Source organism: Bufo bufo, chromosome 6, assembly GCF_905171765.1.
Source record: "Bufo bufo chromosome 6, aBufBuf1.1, whole genome shotgun sequence".
Taxonomy (NCBI): domain Eukaryota; kingdom Metazoa; phylum Chordata; class Amphibia; order Anura; family Bufonidae; genus Bufo; species Bufo bufo.
The window spans coordinates 401,932,541-401,959,053 of NC_053394.1; the positions used below are offsets into that span (position 1 = coordinate 401,932,541).

The following is a 26,513-nucleotide window of genomic DNA, read 5'->3' on the forward strand; positions in this document are numbered from 1 at the left end:
TTCTACTAACATTGGACAGACTGGGATGGATGGTGAACAGAATGAAATCGAACCTTGTACCATCGACCAAGATCAGGTTCCTAGGAGTTATCCTGGATTCTCAAAAACAGCTAACCAGTCTACCTCGGGACAAGATATCCGACATCCAACGGAAGATCAAGGTATTTTCATCCAAAAGAACCTATTCCATCAGAGACTCAATGAGTCTTCTAGGCGTCCTCATTTCTTGCATCCCATCAGTCCAATGGTGTCAAATTCACTTCAGACCTCTTCAAATGTGGATACTCAGAGTATGGAACAAACTAATTTTCTTTCTAGATCACAGGGTTACCATACCTCAGAGGATAAAATTCTCACTACAGTGGTGGAGAATCCAGGAAAACTTGACCAGAGGAGTAACATGGAAGAAGATACCTCACACCCAGATCACCACAGATGCAAGCAAGTGGGGCTGGGGGTCGAAGGTCTGCAAAGTTTATTATCAGGGACCATGGTCCAATTCAATCAAGAGTCAGTCATCGAACTACCGAGAGCTGAGAGCGGTATGGGAAACTCTGAAGATTGCAGAATCACAACTCCGGGGCCATCATTTAAAAATACTATCAGACAACACGACAACAATAAAATACCTAAATCATCAAGGAGGTACAAAATCTATGAGTCTACTAAAACTATCCTCAAAAATATTCAGTTGGGCAGAAATAAATATAAAATCCATTTTAGCGGTTCAATTAAAGGAGTCCTGAATATAGAAGCCGACTACTTAAGCAGGAAAAAGATAGACCAATCGGAATGGTCCTTGAACAAAGAGATATTCCATATGATAACAAACTAATGGGTATAGTAAAAATTGGATAGAAACAATTCGGAATACACGTGGAAATCAAATAAAATTATTTATTAAACAATCAATATGTGTCCTGTGTGCACCAGGATAAAATTCATAAAATGACATAAAACGTATATATTGCTTATGTGTAAGCCAGAATGATGGGTATCTCTAATATATCAAGTTCTGACCTCAGTACCCACTGAGGAAGAGATAAGGTATCTCGAAACGCGTCTGGGCGTATTACCTGTGAAAAATTATATCAGCGGTACATGGCCATGTACTAAAGGACGGAGACGATATCCACTTACCCACGAAAGACAAACGAAGTATTGGAAGACTCACGCAAGCGCAGTAGGCAATCCAGGTCTCTCACGAGAGTTGAGACGGGATCCAAGCAAAGACCGGACCCGAGACAAGCGTAGCGGAGAAAGGCTGAAGCGTGGGACGCCACGGCAGAAGTCCTCCACAGACCTGAGCGAGTGAGCCCACAGAGGACGCAGTGAGTAATATTAAATACAAGTGGAAATATACCGAACCGCTACAAGAAAGGCGTTATCAGCACTGAGATTATAAACGTGCTGGACAATTGACTTTGTACATCTAGCATACTGAGACCCCGATACCGCTATAGATGATGGACAATTTGATCTTGGTCTAAAATAATATTTCATCCCAGAACATTTAATATCTTGTATTTCAGATGATGTTATAAGACCTTAATTGCTACGCATTTAGGATTGTGTAGCTTTATATGAGATTATGAAGTGTTGAATACATCTGTATCAGATAATCATTATTGAATTCATTTGAAGTGCAACATCTATCAGCTTCTGTTTGCCTCGCAGACGACTGTGATCCAATAGCCCTACCTAATAGGAGGGACACGGATGCAGCCTGCTGCGGCCAGCGGTCAGAACTTGATATTTTAGAGATTCCCATCTCTCTGGCTTACACATAAGCAATATATACGTTTTATGTCATTTTATGAATTTTATCCTGGTGCACACAGGACACATATTGATTGTTTAATAAATAATTTTATTTGATTTCCACGTGTATTCTATCCAATTTTTACTATATCCATTAGAACTAAGGGGGTGTTTCTTTGAACCTGCGCACCTATCGTGACAAATCAGAGTGAGCCATCTGCTTATCACTTTTTGTATAACAAACTAATGGGGCATACCCAAAGTGGACCTGTTCGCCTCTCGTTAAAATTCAAAGGTTCCAACATTTTGCTCCCTAGACCCCAGGGACAATCCGTGGATTCTAGACGCCTTCTCCATCACGTGGGACCAATCGCTGTACTATGCCTTCCCGCCTCTTCCGATAATACCAAAGGTGATATAAAGATCTGGAAGAAATTTTGTTCTTGATCGTGATCATCCTCTCCTAATAAATCCGCTCCAAATATACAATCAATTCTAGATTTCTTACAAAAGGGCTTCGATCTGCTACCCTCAGAGTTCAAATATCCACTTTAAGTTGTTTCTACGACACTGAATTAGCAAATCATAAATTGATTTATGAGAGCGGTTATTGGAATACGTCCAACGTTAAAATCTCGTATTCCTACCTGGGACTTAAACATAGTTCTCACAGGATTATCATGCCCCCGACCCCCCTTCGAACCATTGAGTGACTGCTCTTTAAAACTAAAATCATTCAAGACTGCTTTCCTAGTGGCCATCACTTCTGCCAGAAGAATTAGCGAACTACAAGCGTTATCCATGAGGGAACCTTATTTGCAAGTCAAAAATGATAGATTAATCCTGAGACTAGACCAAGAATTCATGCCAAATGTAGTCTGTAAATTCCACAAGGATCAGGAAATTACACTCGCCTCTTTCTATGATAACCCTTCAGACGACAGAGAACTAACCTTACATTCCCTAGATGTCAGACGAGCGGTACTTAACTACATAGACTCTACAAAAGAGATTAGGAGGTCTGACGGTCTCTTTGTTTAATTCGGGGGCAAAAACGGAGAACAGAATATTTCCAAATCCTCAATCGCTAGATGGATTAAGAATGCTATTTCAACCTGTTATACTATTCAGAATCTCTCTTGCCAAGATAATCTGAAGGCTCACTCTACCAGAGCGATGTCTTCCTCCCAAGCGGAGAGAGCGGGTGTTTCCCTAGAAGAAATTTGTAAAGCCGCTACTTGGTCTAGTTTCCATACCTTCATTAAACACTATAGACTAGACCTTTTCAAAAAATCGGACATGTCTTTTGGACAAAAAGTCCTTCAGGCTGTTACCCCCCCCCCTTGATCATATTTTGTATATTTCCTTGTGTTGCCGTCGTGGTGATGCTATGGAAAACTGGAATTAGTACTCACCGGTAATTCTTTTTCCATGAGATCACCACGACGGCATATAAATTCCCTCCCATTACGTTCTTTGCTTTGCTTTTTTGGGATTGCTATGGAGTAATACCTTCCCTTCGGTTTGGTTTAAATTCGGATATTATAAAATCAGTTCACTTGTTTTCCACCACCTTTCTACTCTTGTATTTTGGAATCACTGGTGTTGGTGGTGGGAGGGGAGTATTTAAACCTTTCTCTGCTTCCTGCCACTACAGAGGTCAGGGGTCAATCTCCTTGTGTTGCCGTCGTGGTGATCTCATGGAAAAAGAATTACCGGTAAGTACTGTTTACGGTTTTTGCAATCTGAAAACTACAGATCTGCAAAATGCGGATGCAGTCTGTGTGCCATTTTATTGCAGACTCAACTTCAATTAGTCTGCACTTTGCAGAAAAGTATAGCGCATGCTCTATCTATTGCGTAATGGACATATAGATGCGGAAAGCACATGGAAGCATGTATTCAAAGTACTATCTCCTCTGATATCTCCTCTTTTTACCTCCAGTAATTGTATTTTACATGGGATTTTGTAGGATTTCTACATCATCTCTTCTCCTTTCCATTCAGGTTACTACAATATAGGATCTGCACAGTGGATATCTTCTATATAAGATCCTTCTCCTGATTGATGCATCAATGATGGATAGGGACAGGGACAAGATGGCGGAGAGTATAATAAATCTCACCCTAGAGATCCTCTACCGGCTTACTGGAGAGGTGAGATATTCTGATGATGTCACATTACATCATCTTATCAATGTTGCTAACAGATGGACATGACTGGAGAGGTTAGGGTCTCTGGAAATATATAGAGTGATATTTATTACTGTGTCTCTCCATAACCAGGACTACACAGTAGTGAAGAAGATATCTGGTGAGCTCTGTCAGGCCCCTGTGTCTGAAGGATGGGGAAGAACCCTGAGCCCAATCATGGGGCCTCAACCTCACCCCCTAATACATGAGGAAATCAATACAGAGAAGATCCTGGAACTCACCAACAAGATGATTGAGCTGCTGACTGGAGAGGTGACATTGCTGGGAAATTAAACAGTAATGTTATGAAGAGATCTGGGTGATGACTGTATCATTGTGTTTTCAGGTTCCTGTAAGGTTTCAGGATTTTACCATCTATTTCTCTATGGAGGAGTGGGAGTATTTAGAAGGACACAAAGATCTGTACAAGGACGTCATGATGGAGGATCACCAGCTGCTTACATCACCAGGTAATAGACTGTATTACTGTGAATTCTAAGACCTAGGAATAAATAGGCTTAACAAGGCTTTTTTGCATAAAATGTTTACTTAACTATGATAAAACATATATACAAAAGATAACATACAGAGTAAAGTACCTGTCACCAAAGCTGCGGACAAATGACCCAGCTCTCCATCAACCAGATTCCAATATGGCACCACGTCCATACCCATATGATACAAAGGGAAGTGGTAGTAGCAAGACACATCTTACCCTGATGATGTCTTTAATGGATCTAACCTATTTGTTACATGCTAGATTTTTTTATACCTTCCCGGCCTCTCCTAAAGGTCTTCAGTGTGCAGTACACATGTACAGTTACATCACACCTCAGGAAGCGGCCAGGTACCTGGTACCACTTACCAGCTATATTACAAGAAATTAAAGGGGAAATAACCACTGAAATACCTTGCTACGTACACAAATACACACAGCATCTCATTATTTGTATGTATAGATTGTCAATACTAAATTTGTATAGAATCTTCAATTACATATGTAATATAATCTGTTCAGCAGCTATACATTCACCCGTTGAGCCAAAATGCTATTTCATGTGTGGAAATCCTCACATAATAATAATCTACAACATAAACTGACATGAGGTGTGGATATAAAATCTACAACTTATCAATTTATGGTCAGTCCACTATGAATTTGATTCTTTATAATGCATTGGGTGAAATCCATGTTCTGTGTGCAGTGGAGAATCTGCAGCGTACCATGTAGAATTTGGTGTGGAAATGTTGAGGATTTACTGTGGATTTCACCCCCAACATGTGAAATCCACAGCAGATATCCTCTACATAATTTGACATTCTGCGGATTTAAAATCTGGATGTCAGGTCAGATTCCAGAGCTTTCCACCGAGTGCCTATTTCTTCATCGTCTGTTGTCAGCGAAAGTATACGAAAAGTTTTGAGACTGAAGAACCAGTGGCTCTTAGACTTATATAAAGTTCCTGTGTGCTAACAGAATACAGAACGTGGAGACATATACACAAATAAGAGGAGGAGGATTGAAGGTAAGAGCTATGAGTGTCAGGATTGGTGGTCACCATGTTCTAGAAGAAAGAGACCTAGATAATAGATCATCATTAACACATAATCTTCCCGGCAAGCATGAAAAACAAGTTTTCCCCGGCGCCTCCCCAACGGCACTGACAGGAGGGTATCCCTGCCCCCTGGACAGGAAACAACACTGGAGATCCATATTAAAAAGGCCTCCTTTCCTTACCTAAGCCAATGTTATTTCCTGTCCACAGACAGTGCAGATGCTCCTGCCAGTACGGTTAAGATTTTGCACGGCCTTGCTGTTTCCCCTGCATGGGAGGGTCGCTGCAGAGATCGGGGGCTCCGGGGATGCAGTGGCTCCCTTCTCCGATCTTAGCCATAAACCCTTCATTGGAAGGCAGCCCTGGGCTTCTTACCCATTCTCTGGCGTTTTGGATCCGACGCTACGAGCGTCCATGCAGACGGGGCCTTCTCCAGGGCAGGAGGAGGTCCGAGAGCAGAGGTGACGTCAGGAATTAGCGGCGTAGCATGCGTCGTGACGTCACGTGTGCGCGCGACCGTCGCCATGTCCAGGGCACGCTGGGGGCCCGAATTTTTTATATTCTAAGCACTACCTGGAGGATAGTGTGATTTCCTGCTCCAGCATGTTGGCTTCTCAAGAGGATGCGGCCCGCAAGCCTGTGGATCCTGGTTCCTGCGCCCTCAGCCCGGTAAACCTCCTCTCCTGTATACCTGTGTAGATAAAATTTGGGATGTGGAGCTCTCCTCTCTTTTAGAAGTACACTGATGGGTGTCTGGTGGTGGAGGCTAATTGAGATATAAATTACTAGCCCCTTTTTATAAATCTGATTATTTTAGGGCAGAGAAACCTCCACTACCAGGACACAGGGCGGGGACTCAGGACGCAAGAAGTGTGCTTTATGCAGGAAGTCCTTTGTCTCCAAATCCAAAAAATCACTATGTGCAAAATGCACAGAGAAAATGGTATCTGAGTATCTGAAGAATCTCCCTCTTTCCATTTCATCCACCATGACGGCCCAAAATGAGATTGACCCTTGACCTCTGTAGGGGCAGGAACACATAGAGAGTTTAAATTCCCCCCACCCCTCCACCTCCTCAGTGCTTTCCTGCCCCTACAGGGGCCAACATGTGGAGAGAGCTCTCCTTCCAGGAGGGTAGTATCGTTATTCTTTTCCAGGAATCTTAGCATGGGCTAAGGCTGGACAGCATGGAGCAACAAGGACCCTCGTCTCGGCTCATGCTGAGGCCTGCGGTCCTTCCTTACCTTCAGACCTCCTTCCTTTTTCCGGGAAGCAGTCTGGGGTGCCAGCTTCACGAGGTGTCTCGCGCACTGCGCTTGGCGTCCTCCTTCACTGCAGCATGTGACCGGCTGGGGGAGTAGGTGCGGCGCATGGAGCGCTTTAGGAGGCGGGCTGTGCGGCGCACATTCCTTTCAGGTGGCTGGTGCGGCGCAGGCACACGCCGTCAGCCGGGGCGCTGTCAGACGCCGGGGTAGGATTCAAAAGGATTGCGGTTTCAGTCAGCCCTTGCCTGCAAGCACCGCGATGTCTGAAGCACCTACTCCCCGCCAGGAAGGCTCTGATCCTTCGGCCATCAGTACCGTGAGTCCCCTCCGGGGGGGGGTTGTATTTCACATTTTTTCATTTTTATATTTGAATACTAATTGCGTTATATCTGGTTGCTTCCTCACTTCCAGGGCAGCAAAGAGTCCAAAACTAAAGTTAAACTCTTAAAATGCAGTGCGTGCTCTAAAAGGCTCCCCGAAAATTACAAAAAAAGGTTGTGCAGACCCTGCACAGCAGAAATATGGAAAGAAGAGCAACCAGATATTCTTTCTGAAATGAAAACCTTCATTGTGGATGAGATCAAATCCTCTCTGGCCACTATGTCAGCTCCCGCTAGTAACCCTAACCCTCCCAAGAAACGCAAACTATCCGTTATCTCCTCATCTGACACAGAGGATATAGAAGAAGCCTCCGTTACATCTAGACAAATACCTAATGAGGATCTCTTGTCAGAAGGAGAAATTATGGAGGAAGATAAAAAAAAAAAATTCTCCTCAGATGAGATGGAGGAATTACTAAGAGCTGTCAGGTCCACAATGGGAATTGAGGATACCCCTAAGCCCCGTACTGTCCAGGATGAGATGTTTGGGGGTCTTAGATCAAAAACTTCCATTGTCTTTCCCATAAACGAGAACATACGGGAAATGATCATGGAGGAGTGGTCGGATCCAGAGAAGAGGCTAGGGTCCCCAAAGAGTTTAGGAATTGACCCAGCGGAATGTAGATTATATAATGAGACCCCTAAGGTTGACATACAGGTTGCCAAGGTGGTAAAGAAAACCGCTCTACCCTTTAAGGACTCCTCTCAATTGGGTGATCCAATGGATAGAAAAGCGGACGGGCTCCTAAAAAGATCCTGGGAGTCAGCAATGTTCGGAGTTAAGACAAATATTGCTGCAACATCCGTAGCCAGGGCTATGTATATATGGTTAGGTGAGCTCGACGAACACCTAAAAAACAAAACTTCCAGAGAAGAGATCAGGGATTCTATCCCTCTCCTTCGATCCGCCACAGCATTCTTAGCAGATGCCTCTGCGGAATCCATCCGTTTTTCAGCCAAAGACGCTGCTCTCACTAATGCAGCCCGGCGGGCTCTATGGATGAAAGCCTGGTCAGGGGACAAAGCATCCAAAGCCAAACTCTGCTCTATCCCATTCTCAGGGGAATTTGTTTTCGGTCCCACTCTAGACAAAATTCTAGAAGGAGCAGCAGATAAAAAGAAAGGGTTTCCGGAAGACAGGGAAACTAAAAAGAAACCCTTTCGACAGTTTCAGCCCCAGCAAAGATCTTACAGGGGTAAAGGAAAAACTGGCAGATGGAGCTATCCTAAAGGGGAAAGAGGGAGAGGCTTCATCCTCAATCCTCAAAACAGACAGAATAAACAGCAATGACGCCAGAGTAGGGGGGCGACTGATAGTTTTTTTTTTATCTTCTTGGGAAAGAATCACCTCAAATCCTGGGTTCTAATGTAGTCTCTCAAGGCTACAAGATAGAATTCACATCAGTCCCCCCAAGAAGATTCTGTATCTCGGCCCAGAACAGAACTTCCAAAAATATGGCAGGGGGTCCAAGACCTCATAGATCTAGGTGTGGTTCAAAGGGTCCCAGTACTAGAAGAAAGGAAAGGATTCTATTCCAACCTCTTTCTAGTAAAAAAAACAGACCAGTCCCTTCGAACCATAATAAACCTAAAGCCTTTAAACAGATCCATTCTATACAGGAAGTTTAGGATGGAAACCATCCCATCCACAATTCCTCTGATCCAGAAAGGGGCGTTTATGTCGTCAATCGACCTCAAAGACGCATACTACCATATTCCTTTTCATCATCTCTCCCAGAAGTACTTAAGATTTGCACTAAAAGGGATGGACGGTTTGATCCACCACTTTCAATATGTCGCCCTTCCTTTCGGTATCTCCTCGGCACCCAGAGTTTTCACAAAAGTCGTCGTAGAGATGGTGGCCTATCTTCACCGAGAGGGTATAACAATTATCCCATACCTCAACGATTTCCTAATTCTGGGCAGAACAGAAGCAGAAAATCTATCAGCATCTCAAAGATTTTCAGAAATTCTAATAAGTCTGGGTTGGATCTTAAACATAAAAAAATCCTCTCTTATTCCATCCAGAAGAATAAGGTTCCTAGGTGTAGAACTGGACTCAACCTTGTTAAAAACCTTTCTTCCCCAGGACAAAACAGCGGCGCTGATAGAGAAAGTCAGAACGTTTCAGAGTTCCCACAGATGCTCCATCAGAAGGGCCATGAGTCTACTAGGAAGTCTAACCACCTGCATACCTTCGGTCCCCTGGTGCCAAAGCCACACAAGGGTAATCCAAAGTTGGATTCTAAGAGTTTGGGACGGAAAACAGGTAAACTTGGACAAAAGTATATGGATTCCACAGTCTGTAAAGACGGATCTAGATTGGTGGAAAGAAAAAAGAAGATTACTTGGAGGTCTACAGTGGCGGACCCATCCGGCTGTTCAAGTAATAACAGATGCAAGTCTCGAGGGCTGGGGAGCCAAAATAGGAGACCATCTACTACAGGGTACTTGGCCAGAAGATATAAAAAGAAGATCATCCAATTACAGAGAACTGTACGCCGTCCTCGAGGCAATAACAAAAGGAGAAGACCTATTAAAAGGACAACACTTAAAGATACTGTCCGACAATACCACAACGGTGGCATACTTGCGACACCAAGGAGGCACAAGGTCACGCTTACTGGGTACAGTGGCAAAGAGAATCTTCTCCTGGGCAGAAGAGAACATAATGTCACTCTTCACCGTCCACTTAAAAGGATACACAGTCGCAGACTACCTGAGCAGAGAGAGAATAGATCCAGGAGAATGGTCCCTGAACAGGAGAATCTTCCAGAGGATATCGGAAAGATGGGGGCAGCCAGAAATAGACTTATTCGCCTCCAGAAGAAATGCTCAGGTAGAGTGCTTTTGCTCCCTAAATCTAGAGGACGGACCGTGGGCAATAGATGCTCTGTCAATACAATGGAGATGGAAACTAGCTTATGCATTTCCCCCAATACCTCTGTTGCCTCGAGTTATCCAGAAGCTCCTAGGACAGTGATGGCTAACCTTGGCACTCCAGCTGTGGTGAAACTACGACTCCCAGCATGCTCCATTTATTTCTACAGAGTTCTGAGAGCAGCCAAGCAAGGGGGGGCATCTTGGGAGTTGTAGTTTTACCACAGCTGGAGTGCCAAGGTTAGCCATCACTGTCCTAGGAGAACCAACCACTCTCATCCTGATAGACCCCATATGGCCAAAGAGAGTTGGGTTTTCTACTCTGAAACAGCTGTTGCTGGAAGATCCTTGGGGAGATTACCTTTCAGAGAGACATACTAGTCCCAGGGCCCCCTTCTTCATCCCGACCCAGGAATGTTTCAGACTAGCAGTCTGGATCCTGATAGCGAGACCTTAAAAAGTAAGGGCCTTCGGATAAAGTGATTCTCACACTTAGGGCCAGTAGAAAAAAAATGACATCTTCCTCTATCTAAAGATCTGGAAAAAGGTCAGGGGTTGATCACCCGGACACCTCCTCTCCTCCCATCAATTAGATTCTGGACTTCCTTCAGAGTGGCTTGGAATTAGGATTGAGACCTGGTACTCTGAAAGTACAAATATCGCTCTCAGCTCCTTCTACGACTGCAGCCTAGCCAATCACAGATGGATCTGGAGATTCATTAGAGCAGGCAACCAGATTAAGACCCCACTCTAAAATCCAGAGTTCCAACTTGGGACTTAAACATCGTCCTAAAGGCTTAACAAAACCTCCAATCATACCGCTGTCAGATATTTCTTTAAAGGCATCTTTCCCTAAAAACTGCTTTCCTGATAGCAATTAACCTCAGCCAGACGTATTGGAGAACTTCAGGCCCTTTCTTGCAAGGAACCATATCTCCAAATCAGTGAAAATCACATTCGTCTAACGCTCGACCCAGGTTTCCTCTCTAAAGTAGTCTCGTCCTTCCACCGGGACCAGGACATTTTCCTACCCTCTATCACTAGGTCCGAAATTGTAGGGTCAAGTGATAAGATGCATCTATAGACGTTAGAAATACTGTCATTCAATACCTTGAGTCTACCAAAGCATTTAGGATAGATAATAATCTCTTAATACAATTCTCAGGAAGAAATAAGGGGAAGAAGTTAGCTAAATCCTCCTTAGCTAGATGGATCAGATCCACCATTGAGTGTTGCTACAGGATACAGGGCAATCCAGTCCGGGTAACATTAAAGCCCATTCCACTAGGGCCACGGCCTCCTTTTGGGGCTGAAAAAGGAGGTGTCTCGCTTGACCAGATTTGTAGGGCGGCAACCTGGTCAAGCGCAAATACCTTTGTAAGACACTATCGTCTTAATCTTCCGGACTCGAATGAAGCTCTTTTTGGCCAGAGGGCTTTACAGACGATATCCCCACCCACTTAGTCATTTGATACATCTCATTGTGGGCCGTCATGGTGGATGAAATGAAAAAACGTAATTAGACTTACCGGTAATTTCCGTTTCCTTGAATCCACATGACGGGCTGTACTATTCCCATCCCAAAAAAAAAAAAACACAGAGGTGTGTGTGTATAATATTTTTTTTATAAATAAATAAAAATAAAATGAGTTTAAGGGTATGAATCAATATCCTTTTACTTTGTGTTCCACCTTTCGGGTAATTTGTAAAGCACTGAGGAGGTGGAGGGTTGGGGGGAATTTAAACTCTCTATGTGTTCCTGCCCCTACAGAGGTCAAGGGTCAATCTCATTGTGGGCCGTCATGGTGGATTCAAGGAAACGGAATTACCGGTAAGTCTAATTGCGTTTTTTTCTGAGCTCCATGAGGCATATAATTAGAGAGGAAGTAAATGCAGCGGTGGAATCAAGGCTACCTCCCTTATCTCCACAAGCTTCCACTTCTCAGAATTACCAGAGTTCACAATCTGGATGTAAGAGTTGCCTACTATGTTATCTGGAGAGAACAAAGCAGTTCAGACAGTTGGACCACCTCTTTATCCAGTTCAGGATCCGAATAAGGTCTAGCGTCCAGGAAGCCTACGATCGCTGGTGGATAAGAGACGATATATTGTTATACCAACAGGATCTTGTTTCCCCAGCAGGACTCAAGGCCCTCTCAACTCGGGCAATGTCAGCCTCCTGGGCAGAAAACACCGCTATATCAATTGAACAGATCTGCAAAGGGGCTACTGGACTAATCCTATGACCTTTTCTAAGCACTACAGGCGGGATGTGACCCATATCAGGACGTGTCCTTTGGACGTAGAATTCTTTCTGCAGTAATCCCCCCCTAAAATATGTTCTTCTCTGTTAATCCTTCTGTAAGTTGCCGTTGGGAAGGCTAATGGAAAATTCAATTACGGTAAGAGTAATTAACCCTTTCTCATCCGTATAATTTTGGGACACAGGCTTGACCTTGGGTATAGATGTTGCCGCTAGGAGGCGAACATTAAGCACAAATGAGTGAACTCCTCCCTTCATCTATACCCATTCTACAGGGACTAAGCTAAACCAGTTTTACCTTAGTGTCTGTAGGAGGCAGACCTCCCTGCGTTTTTTGTTTTCTCTTTTTTTCCTTTTTTCTAGCGGTAGTTTCAGAACAGTCCTAAAAGCTGCCTGCACTCCCACCCGGGAGACCAGGGGGGTCCCCCAAGCGCACTGTTGCTTCCCGTTTTCCAGAAGCAAAGGAGGACCAGAGGTTCCTAAAAGGTACTGTATCCCGCCAGCGTTCGGATCATCACGGTCGTACACTGCAAGTCTCCTCTGAAGGTGGTGATCTTGCTGGAGCCAGGGGGGCAGAAAACGCCGGATCAGGTGAGTATAAGAAAAAAGATGCCCCAAGTGCTCTCCTCCTTCAAGCCCCTCACCCTTCTCAGGTTACCTGGTCCCCATAAATCTGGGCCCCTCAAGGAGATCTCTGCTGTTGGCAGAGATGGGATGCAGCCGGGCTTGGTGCGGGGCGTCCGTTTTCCTTTATTGTTTGGCGGCTCCGGGCCACCGCCGGAGCTGCTGCTAATTGAGACCATGGCTTCTTTGCGGCCTTCTCCCATTTGGTCACCCCACATTTTCCTATTTTCCGTCCGGCGTCTCGGTGCGGCCGTGGCTGCAGTGGTATTCGCTCCTGCGAGCAAGGGGGGGGGGGGCGGATGCAGAGGCTAGTGGGCCAGGGCAGGAGTTTTCCCCGCTCCCACGCCGACAGCTGGAATGTTGCTGTCCCCGCCCACTTCCAGTTTTTAAAGGCACCTGCGGCGGGATGCTGACAGGCTCCTCTGGACATGCTGCGTGGAGGGACACAGGCTATGTAAGCACTGTTTTTACCTTCCTACAGGGTTTAACCTACCCCCCTCATCCTCACTTCTGTCATGGCAGGATTGTCATTATGTCCGAGCCCAGATCCCAGGCCCCGATGCAGGCAGTCACTACTGTGCACCATTATGCTTGTGCGTCATGTTGCGTAAAATTTCCATCCGCTCAGTCAGATCCTCTCTGCTCTGTATGTGCGGCTCCGCCATCCAGTGGCTTGGCCCCGGACTCAATCGCCCCTGCTGCCCAGCCTAAGGTAGAACTGGACTGGGCGCGTTCCCTGTCAAGGATGGTACAGGATGTCTCCAGTACCAACAAATCTATTGTGGAAATATTGGGGCCTTTGTCTGTAAGGCAGTCCTCTGACTGGTCCGATTCTGGGGATCAAGAGGTTCATGCCTGTCATGGCTGTCCCTCCAAATGGGCTAGAACATCCTCCCCCAAAAGGGTGTCTGTGTATCCCATTTCCTTGGCCTCTCCTCCTCCTACTGGGGAGTCTCACTGCGATGTGTCCTCCATGAAAGAGGCATGTTCTGAGGAGAGGGAATCAGGTGAGGATGTTGTCTCTCCTGAGGGTCAGTTGTCCAAACTATCCTCTATGGTGGATAATCTTATTACAGCGGTTATTGAGACGTTGCAGGTTGAGGACCCTGCACCTTCTTCGGCTAGCTCGGATTTTTTCTTTAGAAGGTCCCGTCGCTCGCACAAGTGTTTCCCCTAACACCAGGATTTTGATTCCTCTCTTTCCAAGGAATGGAATTTTCCTGATAGACGTTTTGCTTTGGCAAAACGCTTGAACGTCCTTTATCCATTTCCAGAGGATTTGACTTAGGGCTCATGCACACGACCATATGGTTTTTTCAGTGTTTTGCGGTTCGTTTTTTACAGATCCGTTGTTCCATTTTTTGTTTCCGTTGTGTTTCATTTCCGTTTTTCCGGTCCATTTTTCCGTATGCCACATACAGTATACAGTAATTACATAGAAAAAATTGGGCTGGTCATAACATTTTCAATAGATGGTTCAGCAAAAATGGAACGGATACGGAAGACATACAGATGCATTTCCGTATGTGTTCCGTTTTTTTTGCGGACCTATTGACTTAAATAGAGCCAAGCACCGTGATTTGCGGACAAGAATAGGACATGTTTTATCTTTTCACGGTACGTAAATACGGAAATGCTGAAACGGAATGCACGCGGAGACACTTCATTTTTTTTTGCTAAACCATTGAAATGAATGGTTCACTATATGTACCGCATACTGAATGCAAAATACTGTCATGTGCATGAGCCCTAAGAAATGGTCATCCTCACCTATTGTGGACACGGCTGTTTCCCGCTTGGCTAAGCATACTACCTTGCCAATGGCGGATGGGGCTTCTTTCTCTCATATCAATCATGGATAAGAAACTGGAAGCTTTGCAAAGTCTTCCTTTGAAGCAGTGGGCACAGCACTGCAGTCGGTGTTTGCCTCTACTTGGGTGAGCAAGGCTATGGGTAAAGGACAGATAATTTGCATCAGGGTCTTACCTCGGGAGTTCATTCTGGGGAAGATGGCTCTGATTCTCAGCTGGGTGGAGAGCCATGTTCTGGCGCTGTCAGCAGTTCACATCCCCAGCGTCGACAATTGGATCGCCGACTTCCTCAGCCAGGAGCGTCTCGATCCCGGCGAGTGGGCTCTTCACCCGCAGGTGTTTCAAGCCATCTGCGAGCGGTGGGGTCGGCCGGACGTGGATCTCATGGCCTCCCGCTTCAACAACAAGGTCGAGGACTTCGTCGCACAGTCCAGGGCCCCCATAGCCCTGCAGTGCGACGCGCTGGTGATTCCGTATAGTCTGTTCACGTTTCCTTGCATGTTCCCGCCTCTGGCCTCTCATTCCGCATTTCCTCAGGAAGATCAGGTCCGAAGATTGCCCCGCCATTCTCGTGGGGCCCCGATTGGCCACGCCGAGTGTGGCATGAGTCTCTGGTCACCCTGCTCACCGGACAAACCCGCGGCGTCTTCCACTTCGGGAGACCTCCTGTCGAAGGGGCCGATCTTCCACCTGAATTTAGGGTCGCTACATTTAATGACATGGCTGTTGAAGCCGCTGTACTAAAGGCTTGGGGATTCTCGGGTGCCGTGGTCCAGACTATGATTCGTGCCAGAAAGTCGTCATTTTCCCAAATCTACCACCAGACCTGGAAGTCCTACTTTAGATGGTGCAAGCGGCATCAGCTGTCTCCCGCTCGGTTCTCTTTGCTGCGACTCTTGCCTTTCCTGCAGTCGGGCATGGACTTGGGGCTGGCTCTCAGCTCCCTCAAAGGGCAGGTGTCGGCTCTCTCCATTTTTTTTCAGCGGAATTTAGCTTCGCTTTCAGCTGTTCAGACTTTTCTGCAGGGGGTGGTGCATGCTTTGCCCCCTTTCCATCCTCTGTTGGAATCTTGGGATCTTAATCCAGTGCTCAACGCTCTCCAGTCTTCACCGTTTGAGCCTTTGCAGCAGGTGTCGCTTTGCTTCCAGTCTTACAAGGTGGCATTTTTGGTGGCAATCACTTCTATCCGTAGGGTTTCGGAACTCGCGGCTCTGTAATGTCGGTCGCCTTTCCTGATCCTACATCAGGATAAGGTAGTCCTTTGTCCTGTTCAGTCCATCCTTCCGAAGGTGGTGTCGACATAACCAATTTAAATAAGGAGATTATTCTCCCTTCATTTTGTCCGGACCCGTCCATCTTTGGGAGCAGTCGCTCCACACTATGGATTTGGTACGGGGCCGTTCGAGTCTATCTGTCCAGACGGCATCTTTCCGGCAGACGGATTCCCTGTTTGTCAATCCAGAAGGACGAGACTGGCAGCGTTGAAGACCATTTCTCAATAGATGTGTATGGGCCTTTGTGGAAGCGTACCACCTTAAGAACCGGGCTCCACCCATTCGGTTGACGCGGCTCGGGGCATAGAGTTTTGCAGACCTCGGCTATCTGATTGGCAGGAGGGTTTCTGGTTAGACCCACCCCAGGGACTGCTCTGTAACATACTAAGGTCAAGCCTGTGTTCCCCAATGATCGGAAGAGAAACAGATTTTATGGGAAGTACAAAAATCTAGTTATCACCTTCCAAATTAGAGATCATTGGGGAAGATTTATCAAGGCTGTCTAAAAGAAAAACTGTCATTCTTCATGAGCAGAATAGGAAATGAAATCTTCGTTGTAATTGGTTGCCATGGGTAACAAAAACAGTTTTTATGTTAGACAGTTTCTTCGGTCAATGAGACCCAAAGGGATATTTAAGACGATGTGAGCTGTGTGGGTCTTGGTCCTCTGCACTCCTGGAAGATGTGCCTGATTTATGGCGAAGTGCAGTCATGCAGCCATGTTCAGTTGCTAGGCAGACATAGGCCTTCATCACTGCTACTTTAGTTCCTGCACCACAGGGACCTTTTTATTCTCATGTTATTGTCCTGGCCATGTATTTGTAAGTACTTTTGTTTTCCTGGCTCCTGTTCCTGTGTGTCGCTATTGAATAAAATGTTAGATCCTGATCATGGCTTGGCTCCTGGCCATGCTCCCATCTTGTACTTCGCTCCTTTACTGACTTCCCTGCTAATGCATTGGTGCTGCTACTAATCCATCATTATTCTGGAGGCTGTAGCCTGGAGGTCATACTGCAACAGAGTTCATATGGTTCCTCCACATAGGGGGTTAGGAGTGACTACTAGGTCATCCCTTGGGCTCCACATCTCATTCTTAGCAGCCCTAATGGATTATGGCTTAAAGAATACATATTTCTGGTATTTGACCATAAAAGGAATCCATCAGACTCGGTACCTCATATAAGGCCAGAATAGCATAAACATTATGTCATGTTTCTCCAAGGTCACATAGAGGAAATCCCAGTGTACTCGAATAAATACCTTATCAGCGTCAAGAAACTGAAATACACTGGAGGCCCCTGTATAGCTAACAATTTGGATTAAAGTTGTACTGTCCAGTTTGCCCACCTGTGTGTTATTTGGGGCTTTAGGGTAACCTTCTAGCCATAATTTTTATAACTATAAAGTAAGTGTTTATCACCTCAAAAAGGCTAAATGCACTATTCCAGTTCCATTTTTTGTTTATTAGTAATCATATTCCTGCCATAATTCTGAACACCACTCATCTAGCTTTTAAAAGCAGAAGGGCCAGCTCTGGATTTTGGTGGTATCACTTTCCTCACTACATTAGAGATTAACTCTATTACTTCCCTACACTTACTGTGGGGGTGGCATCTCAGGAGAACCCCCTGAACTGTCTTTGTGGGGGTGGAGTCTCAGGAGCACCCCACCTTCACTGTCTGTAGGGGTGGTAACTCAGGGGCTCCTGAGAAACCCGGTCTCAACTGTGTTAAGTGTGGCCTACCAGGGGAATTGATTCTGAGGGTCCTCCCTCCATCTATACAATATTTGCTAAGAGGGCATTCCAGTTATACAGGATAAAGGATAACTATTACATCATGGGGGTCCTACTGCTGGGACCTCCACTGATCACGAGAATGGTTATATTACCCCCTCAGAGACCCCCAAAATGAACAGAGCGGCAGGTCAGGCATGCTCATGTACAGTACATTCACTGCTAGATGTAAAGTCCTTATAATTTAGTACAGAAATAATGATAACAGTACAAATAAACAAAACTTAACCATATTAGACATGTAATAGTGCCACTATATACTGCTCATATAATATTGTGATATTTTCCATCCATGTGCTATCCCAGTTTTTGGTGGATAGCAAAAAAAAAGACATCTGTGTACTCTCTGCATCCGTATGTCTGTTCTGCTAACTATAGAACATGTCCTATTCTTCTCAACAAAAAACAAAAATTAGCCATTTCTATTGATGGAAGTGAGAAAAATTGATCAATACACACGAAGATATCTGTGTGGTTTGTGGACCAAAATACGGATATGATGGAATGCATAATCCTTAGACAGTGATCTGATTTGTCTCCATTGTCACAATCAGTTAAATATTGGATTTTGCTACATGCCATGCAATGAATATGCATTTTATATAGAAATGTTATTAATACAATGCTGTCAAATTAATTTTATTCTTTTCAGATGACTGTACCAGAATCTCAGATGGGCATGTGACATCTTCAGATTGTAAAACAGAGGATTATGCTATTACACAAAATACAAGTGAAGAACATGCCATAATCCCAGATGTACCCTCGGGTCTTCTCAGCAAAGATTCATCATGTGATTCTTTTAAATTTGTCCAATCTTCTGATTTATCACAGATTGCAAAGGATCAGAAAAGCCACAAAATGGGTGTTGAACATCAAACAGAGGAGAAGCCGTTTTCATGTTTACAATGTGGAAAATGTTTTAAACATAATTCTGCTCTTGTTAGACATCAGAAAATTCACACAGGGGAGAAGCCATATTCATGTCCAAAATGTGGGAAATGTTTTACAGATAAGTCACATCTTCTTAGACATGAGAGTAGTCACACAGGGGAGAAGCCATATTCATGTTCAGAGTGTGGGAAATATTTTAGCCAGAAATCAGATCTTGTTAGACATCAAATAACACATACAGGGAAGAAGCCATTTTCATGTTCAGAATGTGGAAAATGTTTTACAAACAAATCATATCTTGTTACACATCAGAGAATTCACACAGGGGAGAAGCTATTTTCCTGCCTAGAATGTGAGAAATGCTTTACTCATAAATCATATCTTGAAAAGCATTTAAAAAATCACACCGGAGAGAAGCCATATTCATGCTCAGAATGTGGGAAATGTTTTACAGATAAGTCATATCTTGTTATACATAAAAGAAGTCACACAGGAGAGAAACCGTATTCATGTACAGAGTGTGGCAAAAATTTTATCCAGAAATCTGATCTTGTTAGACATCAACTAACTCACACGGGGGAGAAGCCTTTTTCGTGTTCAGAATGTGGGAAATGTTTTGCTCAGAAGTCAACCCTTGTTTGTCATCGAAGAACTCACAGAGGGGAGAAACCATTTTCATGTTCAGAATGTGGAAAATCTTTTAATTGTAAATCAAATCTTCTTAATCATCATAAAAATCATACAGGGGAGAAGCCATATTCATGTTCAGAATGTAGGAAATGTTTTAAAGATAGGTCATATCTTCGTAGACATGAGAGTAGTCACACAGGGGAGAAGCCATATTCATGTTCAGAGTGTGGGAAATATTTTAGCCAGAAATCTGATCTTGTTAGACATCAAGTAACTCACACGGGGGAAAAGCCTTTTTCGTGTTCAGAATGTGAGAAATGTTTTGCTAAGAAGTCAACCCTTGTTTGTCACCGAAGAACTCACACTAGAGAGAGAAGAGACTTTCTTGTTCATAATGTGAAAAATGTTTCACCGATAAATCATATAGAAACATAGAATGTGTCAGCAGATAAGAACCATTTGGCCCATCTAGTCTGCTCAATATACTGAATAGTATGAATAGCCCCTGGCCCTATCTCATATAAAGGATGGCCTTATGCCTATCCCATGCATGCTTAAACTCCTTCACTGTATTTGCAGCTACCACTTCTACAGGAAGGCTATTCCATGCATCCACTACTCTCTCAGTAAATAATACTTCCTGATATTACTTTTAAACCTTTGCCCCTCTAATTTAAAACTATGTCCTCTTGTAGCAGTTTTTCTTCTTTTAAATATTCTCTCCTCTTTTACCGTGTTGATTCACTTTATGTATTTAAAAGTTTCTATCATATCCCCCCTGTCTCGTCTTTCTTCCAAGCTCTACATGTTAAGGTCATTTTTTGCCGGCTGGATCCCATTATAGTCTATTGGGTCTGGAAGTGAGCCTCAGTATCTGGAAATGCCGGATCCTGAAAACTTCAGCAGGCTGTTCTATGCTGGATCAGGTTACTGATGATGTAAACGTAGCCGAAGAAATGTCTGCAACTAAAACTAAACCTCTGTTATCAATAAAACTAATAGACTCCATATAATGCAGCTGTAGATCCACCATGTGCATAGAATATTTCACAGTAAGATCTCAAGACTTGTTACTCGTTAATAAACATTTGACTTTAAAACATATCTTTGTGGTTGGGCATATTTTCTTTACCCTTTAGATTTGAAGATGACATTATAGAACCTATGGAGTTAAGCGAGAGCTGATATAACTTGACTGAGGAGAATTACACCGTGGATCATAGACTTTGTGGAATTTTCTAGGACATTTTCTGTTTTAGAAACAGATCCATTCATTTGGGCATATTAATATTAACCATATTATGTCGTTTGAGTCTCCTGTCCATCTCATCATTAGACTTGTCTTGTCTGACAGTCCTGAACCCAGGATCTCTGCACATGAGCATCCCAATGAAGGGCAGAGACATCGGTGGTGGTGATAATTACTGGGTAGAGATCTGGAAGTATTTCCCTCTGGTAAGATTGAATTCTAGTAAGCACCACCTGAGATCTTGAATCAAGACAGTCCATAAGCTTATCAGAGGGCGAAGGTTATAATGATTGAGGTGTAAAACCCACAGCATGTCCTGATGAAACTCTCTGGTATACCACTTGACCCAAAGGACAGCATCTATAGCTGCCATTAGAGGTCCTAATAATCTTGTGTACAGAAGTGATGGGATAGACTATCTGTTGGTGGACTTTGTTTTTGATAGAGAAGATATCTCATGAGGTATTAATAAAGTCATGGAAACTGTGTCAATTATGAACCCTAGAAACAGTTTGTTTATAGTTGGATAAATTTTTTCCAATTTACTACAAATCTGAGAGACTGTATAGCTGTATCACAATTAGTGTTGGGCGCGAATATTAATCACGAATATTTAGAATATAGTGAAATATATTCGTAATTTTGAATGTTCTAGATTTTTTTTCATCAGTAACCTCCCCTCTTGCTTGTGGGCCAATGAGAAGGCTGCAATGTCTTTGTCTGAACTTAGCAGCATCCCTAGCAACCAATAGGAAAGTTGCCTACCCATTACTATATAAGAAACTCCCCAGCAATAATTTTCTACAGTTTTTTTTAAGTTCTAATAGATACAGCAGTGTCATTGCTGTGCTCTGTGCTTTCCTGTGTCATTACATTTGATACATAGTTAGATAGCTTATATATATAATACAGATAGTGGGAGATAGTCAGTGTAGGTTATATCCTGATATAGTGTAGCTGTTGCAGTGCAGGGTGATAGGTTCTGCTGTCCATACATACATGCTACAGACATAGTGCTGTGACGTCACAACAATACATAGTGCACCAATCAGTAAAATGTATTCAGACCTGCTAAAATGTGAAGTTTTACGTATTGCGCCAAAATATTCGCATCATTAGTGCTGATTAGCGCAATAGTGAATATATTGGAGCACTCTATCTGCATATAAAGCCATTTTTAATGTTCTGCCATGCCAACCATTTTCTCCAGTCTCAGAAAACTTCTAGCAGCTTGGAAAATGTAGCAAAAGTGACCTCCGCCTGTATTTTGCGCGCATTACGTGAATATATGACGAATTTGCGAATATATGATGAATATTCGCCCAAATTTTCGTTAAATATCACAAATTCGAATATAGCCCCTGCCGCTCATCACTAATCACAATCTGTAGATGGGACCTCAGAAGATCTTCTGAAGAAATAAAGGCACTGCAGGAAACTTCTCTGCACTGGCGAGAATGTGTGGATGTTCTTGACTGTTGAGGAGCAACCTGTCTCGAGGAATGTGATGAGATTCTAGAGCATAACCTCTTATAATCTGACAAAAACCCACTTGTCTGAGGTAATATTTTACCTCATAGGGAACACCATAAAAAACTAAACCCATTAAACTATGGCGGAATTGTGTTTTGGTAGAATTTTTTTCAGCTTCCTACTACATCGTATGCAATGTTAAATAGTGCCATGAGAAAGTACAGCATCATGGGGAAATCATTGAATAAAAAACTATATATTGCCCGCAGCCATACTGCTCCCAAAGAGCCTGCCCTCAGAGGGCCTGCAGGATCGGGGCTATCCAGTCTGGATGCTCAATCTAGCCACAAAAATAGTTCAACAAAAAGATCTATGGTAATCTCTTCTAAATCTCATTTACTCAGTTTTTCTTCCTCTCTTATTCTTTTTCAATTAGTTACAGCAAGAGAATTTTCTTCCTTTTGTAGCCTAATACACAAATGCTTACCCTTCTTCATCAGGATACTATAGGCCAGTGTACTGTGCAAAAGTTCTGGGCAGCCAAGGAAAAATAGAGCTGCAAAGTAAGAATGCATTCAAAAACATGAGTAAGAGGTTTTCCAAGATTTTTTTTATCCTCCACGTCATCAGTATCTGATTGGTGGGGGTCCAACACCTGGGACCTCTGCTGATCAGCTGTTTCAGAAGGCACCAGTGGTGGTAGTAACGCCGCAGCCTTCTCCCTGCTCACCAAGCACAGCGCCGGACATTGTATAGCAGTTGTGCTTGGTATCACACTCCGCTCCACTCACTTCTATGGGGCTGAGCTGCTCCTAGGCCACATGACATGGAGAAGGCTGTGACACAAGTGCAGGTGCCTTCTCAAACAGCTGATCGGCGGTGGTCCCAGGTCCAGAGGACAGGTCATCAGTTAAAAAGTCTTAGAAAATTCCTTTAATAGTTAGAATTTTAGTAATTGATAAAAATAAAGTGAATGAAGAGAAATGTAAATCACATCAGCATCCAGTGTGACCGCCTTTGCCGTCAGCAATCAGTTCTTCTATATAAACTTGCACAGGATTTGAAGGAACTTGTAGGCAAGTCGTTCCACACATCTTGGAGAACTAACCACAGAGTCTTCTGTGGATGTGTAGGCCTGCTCAAATCCTTCTGTCTCTTCATGTAATTCCCAGTCAGACCGGAGGGACCATATCTGCACTCCCAGGACTCCTTGATTTTATTTACACTGAAGATAGTTTCTTGGCTAAATATTTGGGGTTGTTCTGCTGTGCTGCTGCAGGATAAATCCTAAAGATGGTGTAAAGTTAGATCAGCGGTCTAGACCTGCACTGGTTTTATCACAGGGGCTCAGGCTGGATGATAGCCACTTTTCTCTGACTCTATACAAAGGGGAAGCTTGTGAGTGGACGTTAGTGATGTCTGAACCGGCTGGATAAGCCTCGTTAATCTTCTGTCTGGAAGAGAAGAAGATGTGGAGAGATCGGGTAGCAACTGGGACTCGTGGTCTGAATCTCGATGAAAGATGCCTGTTGAAATCATCCACAGGAATGTGAAACTCCTGAGACAAATTCTTCTTGGGAAAGTTCATATGTGTTGATTAGGAGAAGAGCAGCAAGGCAGGTAATGGGAAATAATATAGGAGGAAGAAACGAGGTGCAGTATGGTAAAGCCTGATGGTAGTGGAAGATTAGCGTTGAGCGAATCGAAGTTGACAAAGTGGACTTCGATTCGAATTTTAGGAAATTCAGATTTGCTGCGAAGCCGAATTTCTTTGTGCTTTGTGGTAACTAATCAATTTTCCCTGAAATGGTGGTAAAAAAAAAAAAAAATCATATTTAGATCAATTTGATTGCAAAGAGGTGGTCGTGGACATCTTGCTTGAAGATCCCGCGTAAAATCTCGTTCTGATCCAGCATGAAGATTTTGCGCTGGATCTTCAAGCAGGATGGCTGCGTCTACCTCTTCATGATGAAATGGATGAGGCAAGAAGGATTAAAATTTTTATTTGATTTGCAAACACTAAAATGCTTTAATCATATACTGCGATCAGAGATGAACTCGGCATCTAAGGGGTTCAATGACGGGGCAGCGCGATTGCTGTTCTATGTCATTGCAGCCGCTATTTACAAAGAAATGCGCTTTTGTGACCAAGAATTTCATCACAAATTTTTGTTTTTGGTTTTAGTGTCTCAAGTCTGAGAACCAGTTTTTTATCCGATTGTCAGTAGCTAAATTGGGATATAAATTTAATACTCCATGGAAGTGTGGTACTCCCTGAAGCAACCAATAATGCAGAGGCCCGGATGATCGGGGCACGTGTCACACTGAGTAGTGGTGTCCTTCCGTATCCCCCTCCTGTGACACACTCTGCACCTTTTTTGGGTCCGTCCCTTCTTTCCAGTATGGGGGACCACACCTGGAAAGTGTTGGCCAGGGACGATCCGAGCACCTCTAGTTCCCGAGGTACTCCGGCCTGCTCTTTCCCGGTCAGATAAGATCAGGTCCTTTGAGGACTGCCTCATAGAACTGAAGGAATGTCCCTGTGGTGCCAGCGCTTCGGGACAGCACAAAAGAGTTGTACAAGGCAACCTGCACCAAGCAGACCGCAACTTTTTTGTACCATGCACGGGTTTTGCGCATGGCATTATATGGCTTGAGGACTTGATCAGAGAGATCAACTCTTCCCATATACCGATTGTAGTCGACGATACAATCGGGCTTGAGGACCGTTGCCGCGATTCCTCGCACAGGGACAGGGGTGATGCCGTTACCATGAATTGTGGACAGTACAAGGATATCCCTCTTGTCCTTATATCTGACCAGCAACAGGTTTCCAGTGGTAAGGGCACGGGTCTCACCCCTGGGAAAAGGTACCTGGAGGGGGTTGGGCAGGGAGGCCACGTTGATTTTTTCCGCACGGTCCCACAAGCGGACGTGGATCTGGCGGCGAGGGACTGGAACAAGGGTATACTAGTATAAAAGTTATCCACGTACAGGTGGTAACCCCTTATCTAGCCAGTGGGTGCATAAGGTCCCACACAAGTTTCCCGCATAACACCCAGAGTGGGGGGACATTCTGTTGGTTGAATACGGGAATCTCGCCCCTCGTACACACGAAACTTGTAAGTGTACCCTGAGGTACTCTCACAAAGTTTGTATAGCTTCACGCCATACCTCGCCCGCTTAGAAGGAACATACTGGCAGAAAATGAGTCTCCCTTGAACGCAATGAGAGACTCATCAACCGCGACCTCCCTTCCAGGTACATAGGCCTGTACAAATTTGTCCCCAAAGTGATCGATGACCGGCCTGATTTTGTACAGGCGATCATAGGCAGGATCACCTCGGGGGTAACATGCTGCATTATCTGAATGATGCAGGCATTTCCGGATGGCCTCAAATCGGAGCGTGTCATGGCCGTACTGTAAAGTGGGTCTGGTAGAGGACGTCCTCACTCCAGTAATGCCTGACACTAGGTTTCTTGACTAGACCCATGTGCATGCTACGAGGCCCCAAAACGTCCTCATCTCGGCTGCACTGACCGGGGTCCAGCCACAGGGCCTAGCCAAAAAGGAGTTTGGGTGTTGAGCAACAAACTGTTGGGCGTACAGGTGCGTCTGCTCCACCATCAGATTTACAAAGTGGTTACTGAAAAGAAAGACTAAAATAGTCATATTCAGTGAAGCCCAATGTGGAAATCTGGATTCCTGGTTGGCCTACAAAATCAGGAATCACGGGCTCAAATCGCTCTGGGGTACACCAGACAAGTTCACCGGCAGGGGGCTCCGGTGGATATAACTGGTGGGCCGGAAAACTAGTACGAGCCCAAGAGCTGCTCGTACTAGGGTGGGCCACAGGGTCCCTATAATGGTGGTCCCCTTGCTCCGCTTGGCGGCGTCTCCGCCGCCTTGGGGGCACATCATCATCGCTAGATGAGGAGGAGGACGCGGATGACAACAGGAAAATGGGGTCATCCTCGTCCTCACCTGGCACTCTAGGACTCGGAAGCGCACTCGGACTCGGACAATCGGATAAAAAAACTGGTTCCTCAAACTTGAGACACTAAAACAAAAACAAAAATTTTTCTAAAATATTATTTTGTAAAACTAAAATAAATAAAAAAGTAGATATATTAGGTATCGCCGCGTCCATAAGAATCTGCTCTAAAAAAAATCCCCCCTCTAACCCCTCAGATGAACATGATAAAAAAAATCATGATATAAAAACGGTGCATAAAAAACAATTTTTTGGCAAATTTTCCATGTTAATCCGTTTTTTTCCATTAACAAAGCAAGGGTTAACAGCCAAACAAAACTTAATATTTATTACCCTCATACTGCAGTTTACAGAAACACCCCATATGTGGTCGTAAAATGCTGTATGATAAAACGGCAGGGCGCAGAAGGAAAGGAATGCTATATGGTTTCTGGAAGGCAGATTTTGATGGCCTTTTTTTTTTTGGCACC

The 26,513-nt window shown here is 44.2% G+C and overlaps 1 protein-coding gene across 1 annotated transcript in view; it reads left to right on the forward strand.

Moving 5' to 3' along the window:
* The window catches only part of LOC121004474 (zinc finger protein OZF-like), a 543,049-nt gene extending 523,204 nt beyond the window's left edge, over positions 1-19,845 (forward strand). Inside the window, exons 2-5 of the mRNA XM_040436710.1 lie at positions 3,769-3,918; positions 4,048-4,227; positions 4,301-4,424; positions 18,455-19,845. Coding sequence (XP_040292644.1) covers positions 3,838-3,918; positions 4,048-4,227; positions 4,301-4,424; positions 18,455-19,761 — 1,692 coding nt within the window. The 5' untranslated portion in view covers positions 3,769-3,837 and the 3' untranslated portion in view covers positions 19,762-19,845. The remainder of the gene's footprint in view (positions 1-3,768; positions 3,919-4,047; positions 4,228-4,300; positions 4,425-18,454) is intronic.
* Positions 19,846-26,513: the final 6,668 nt, after the last annotated feature.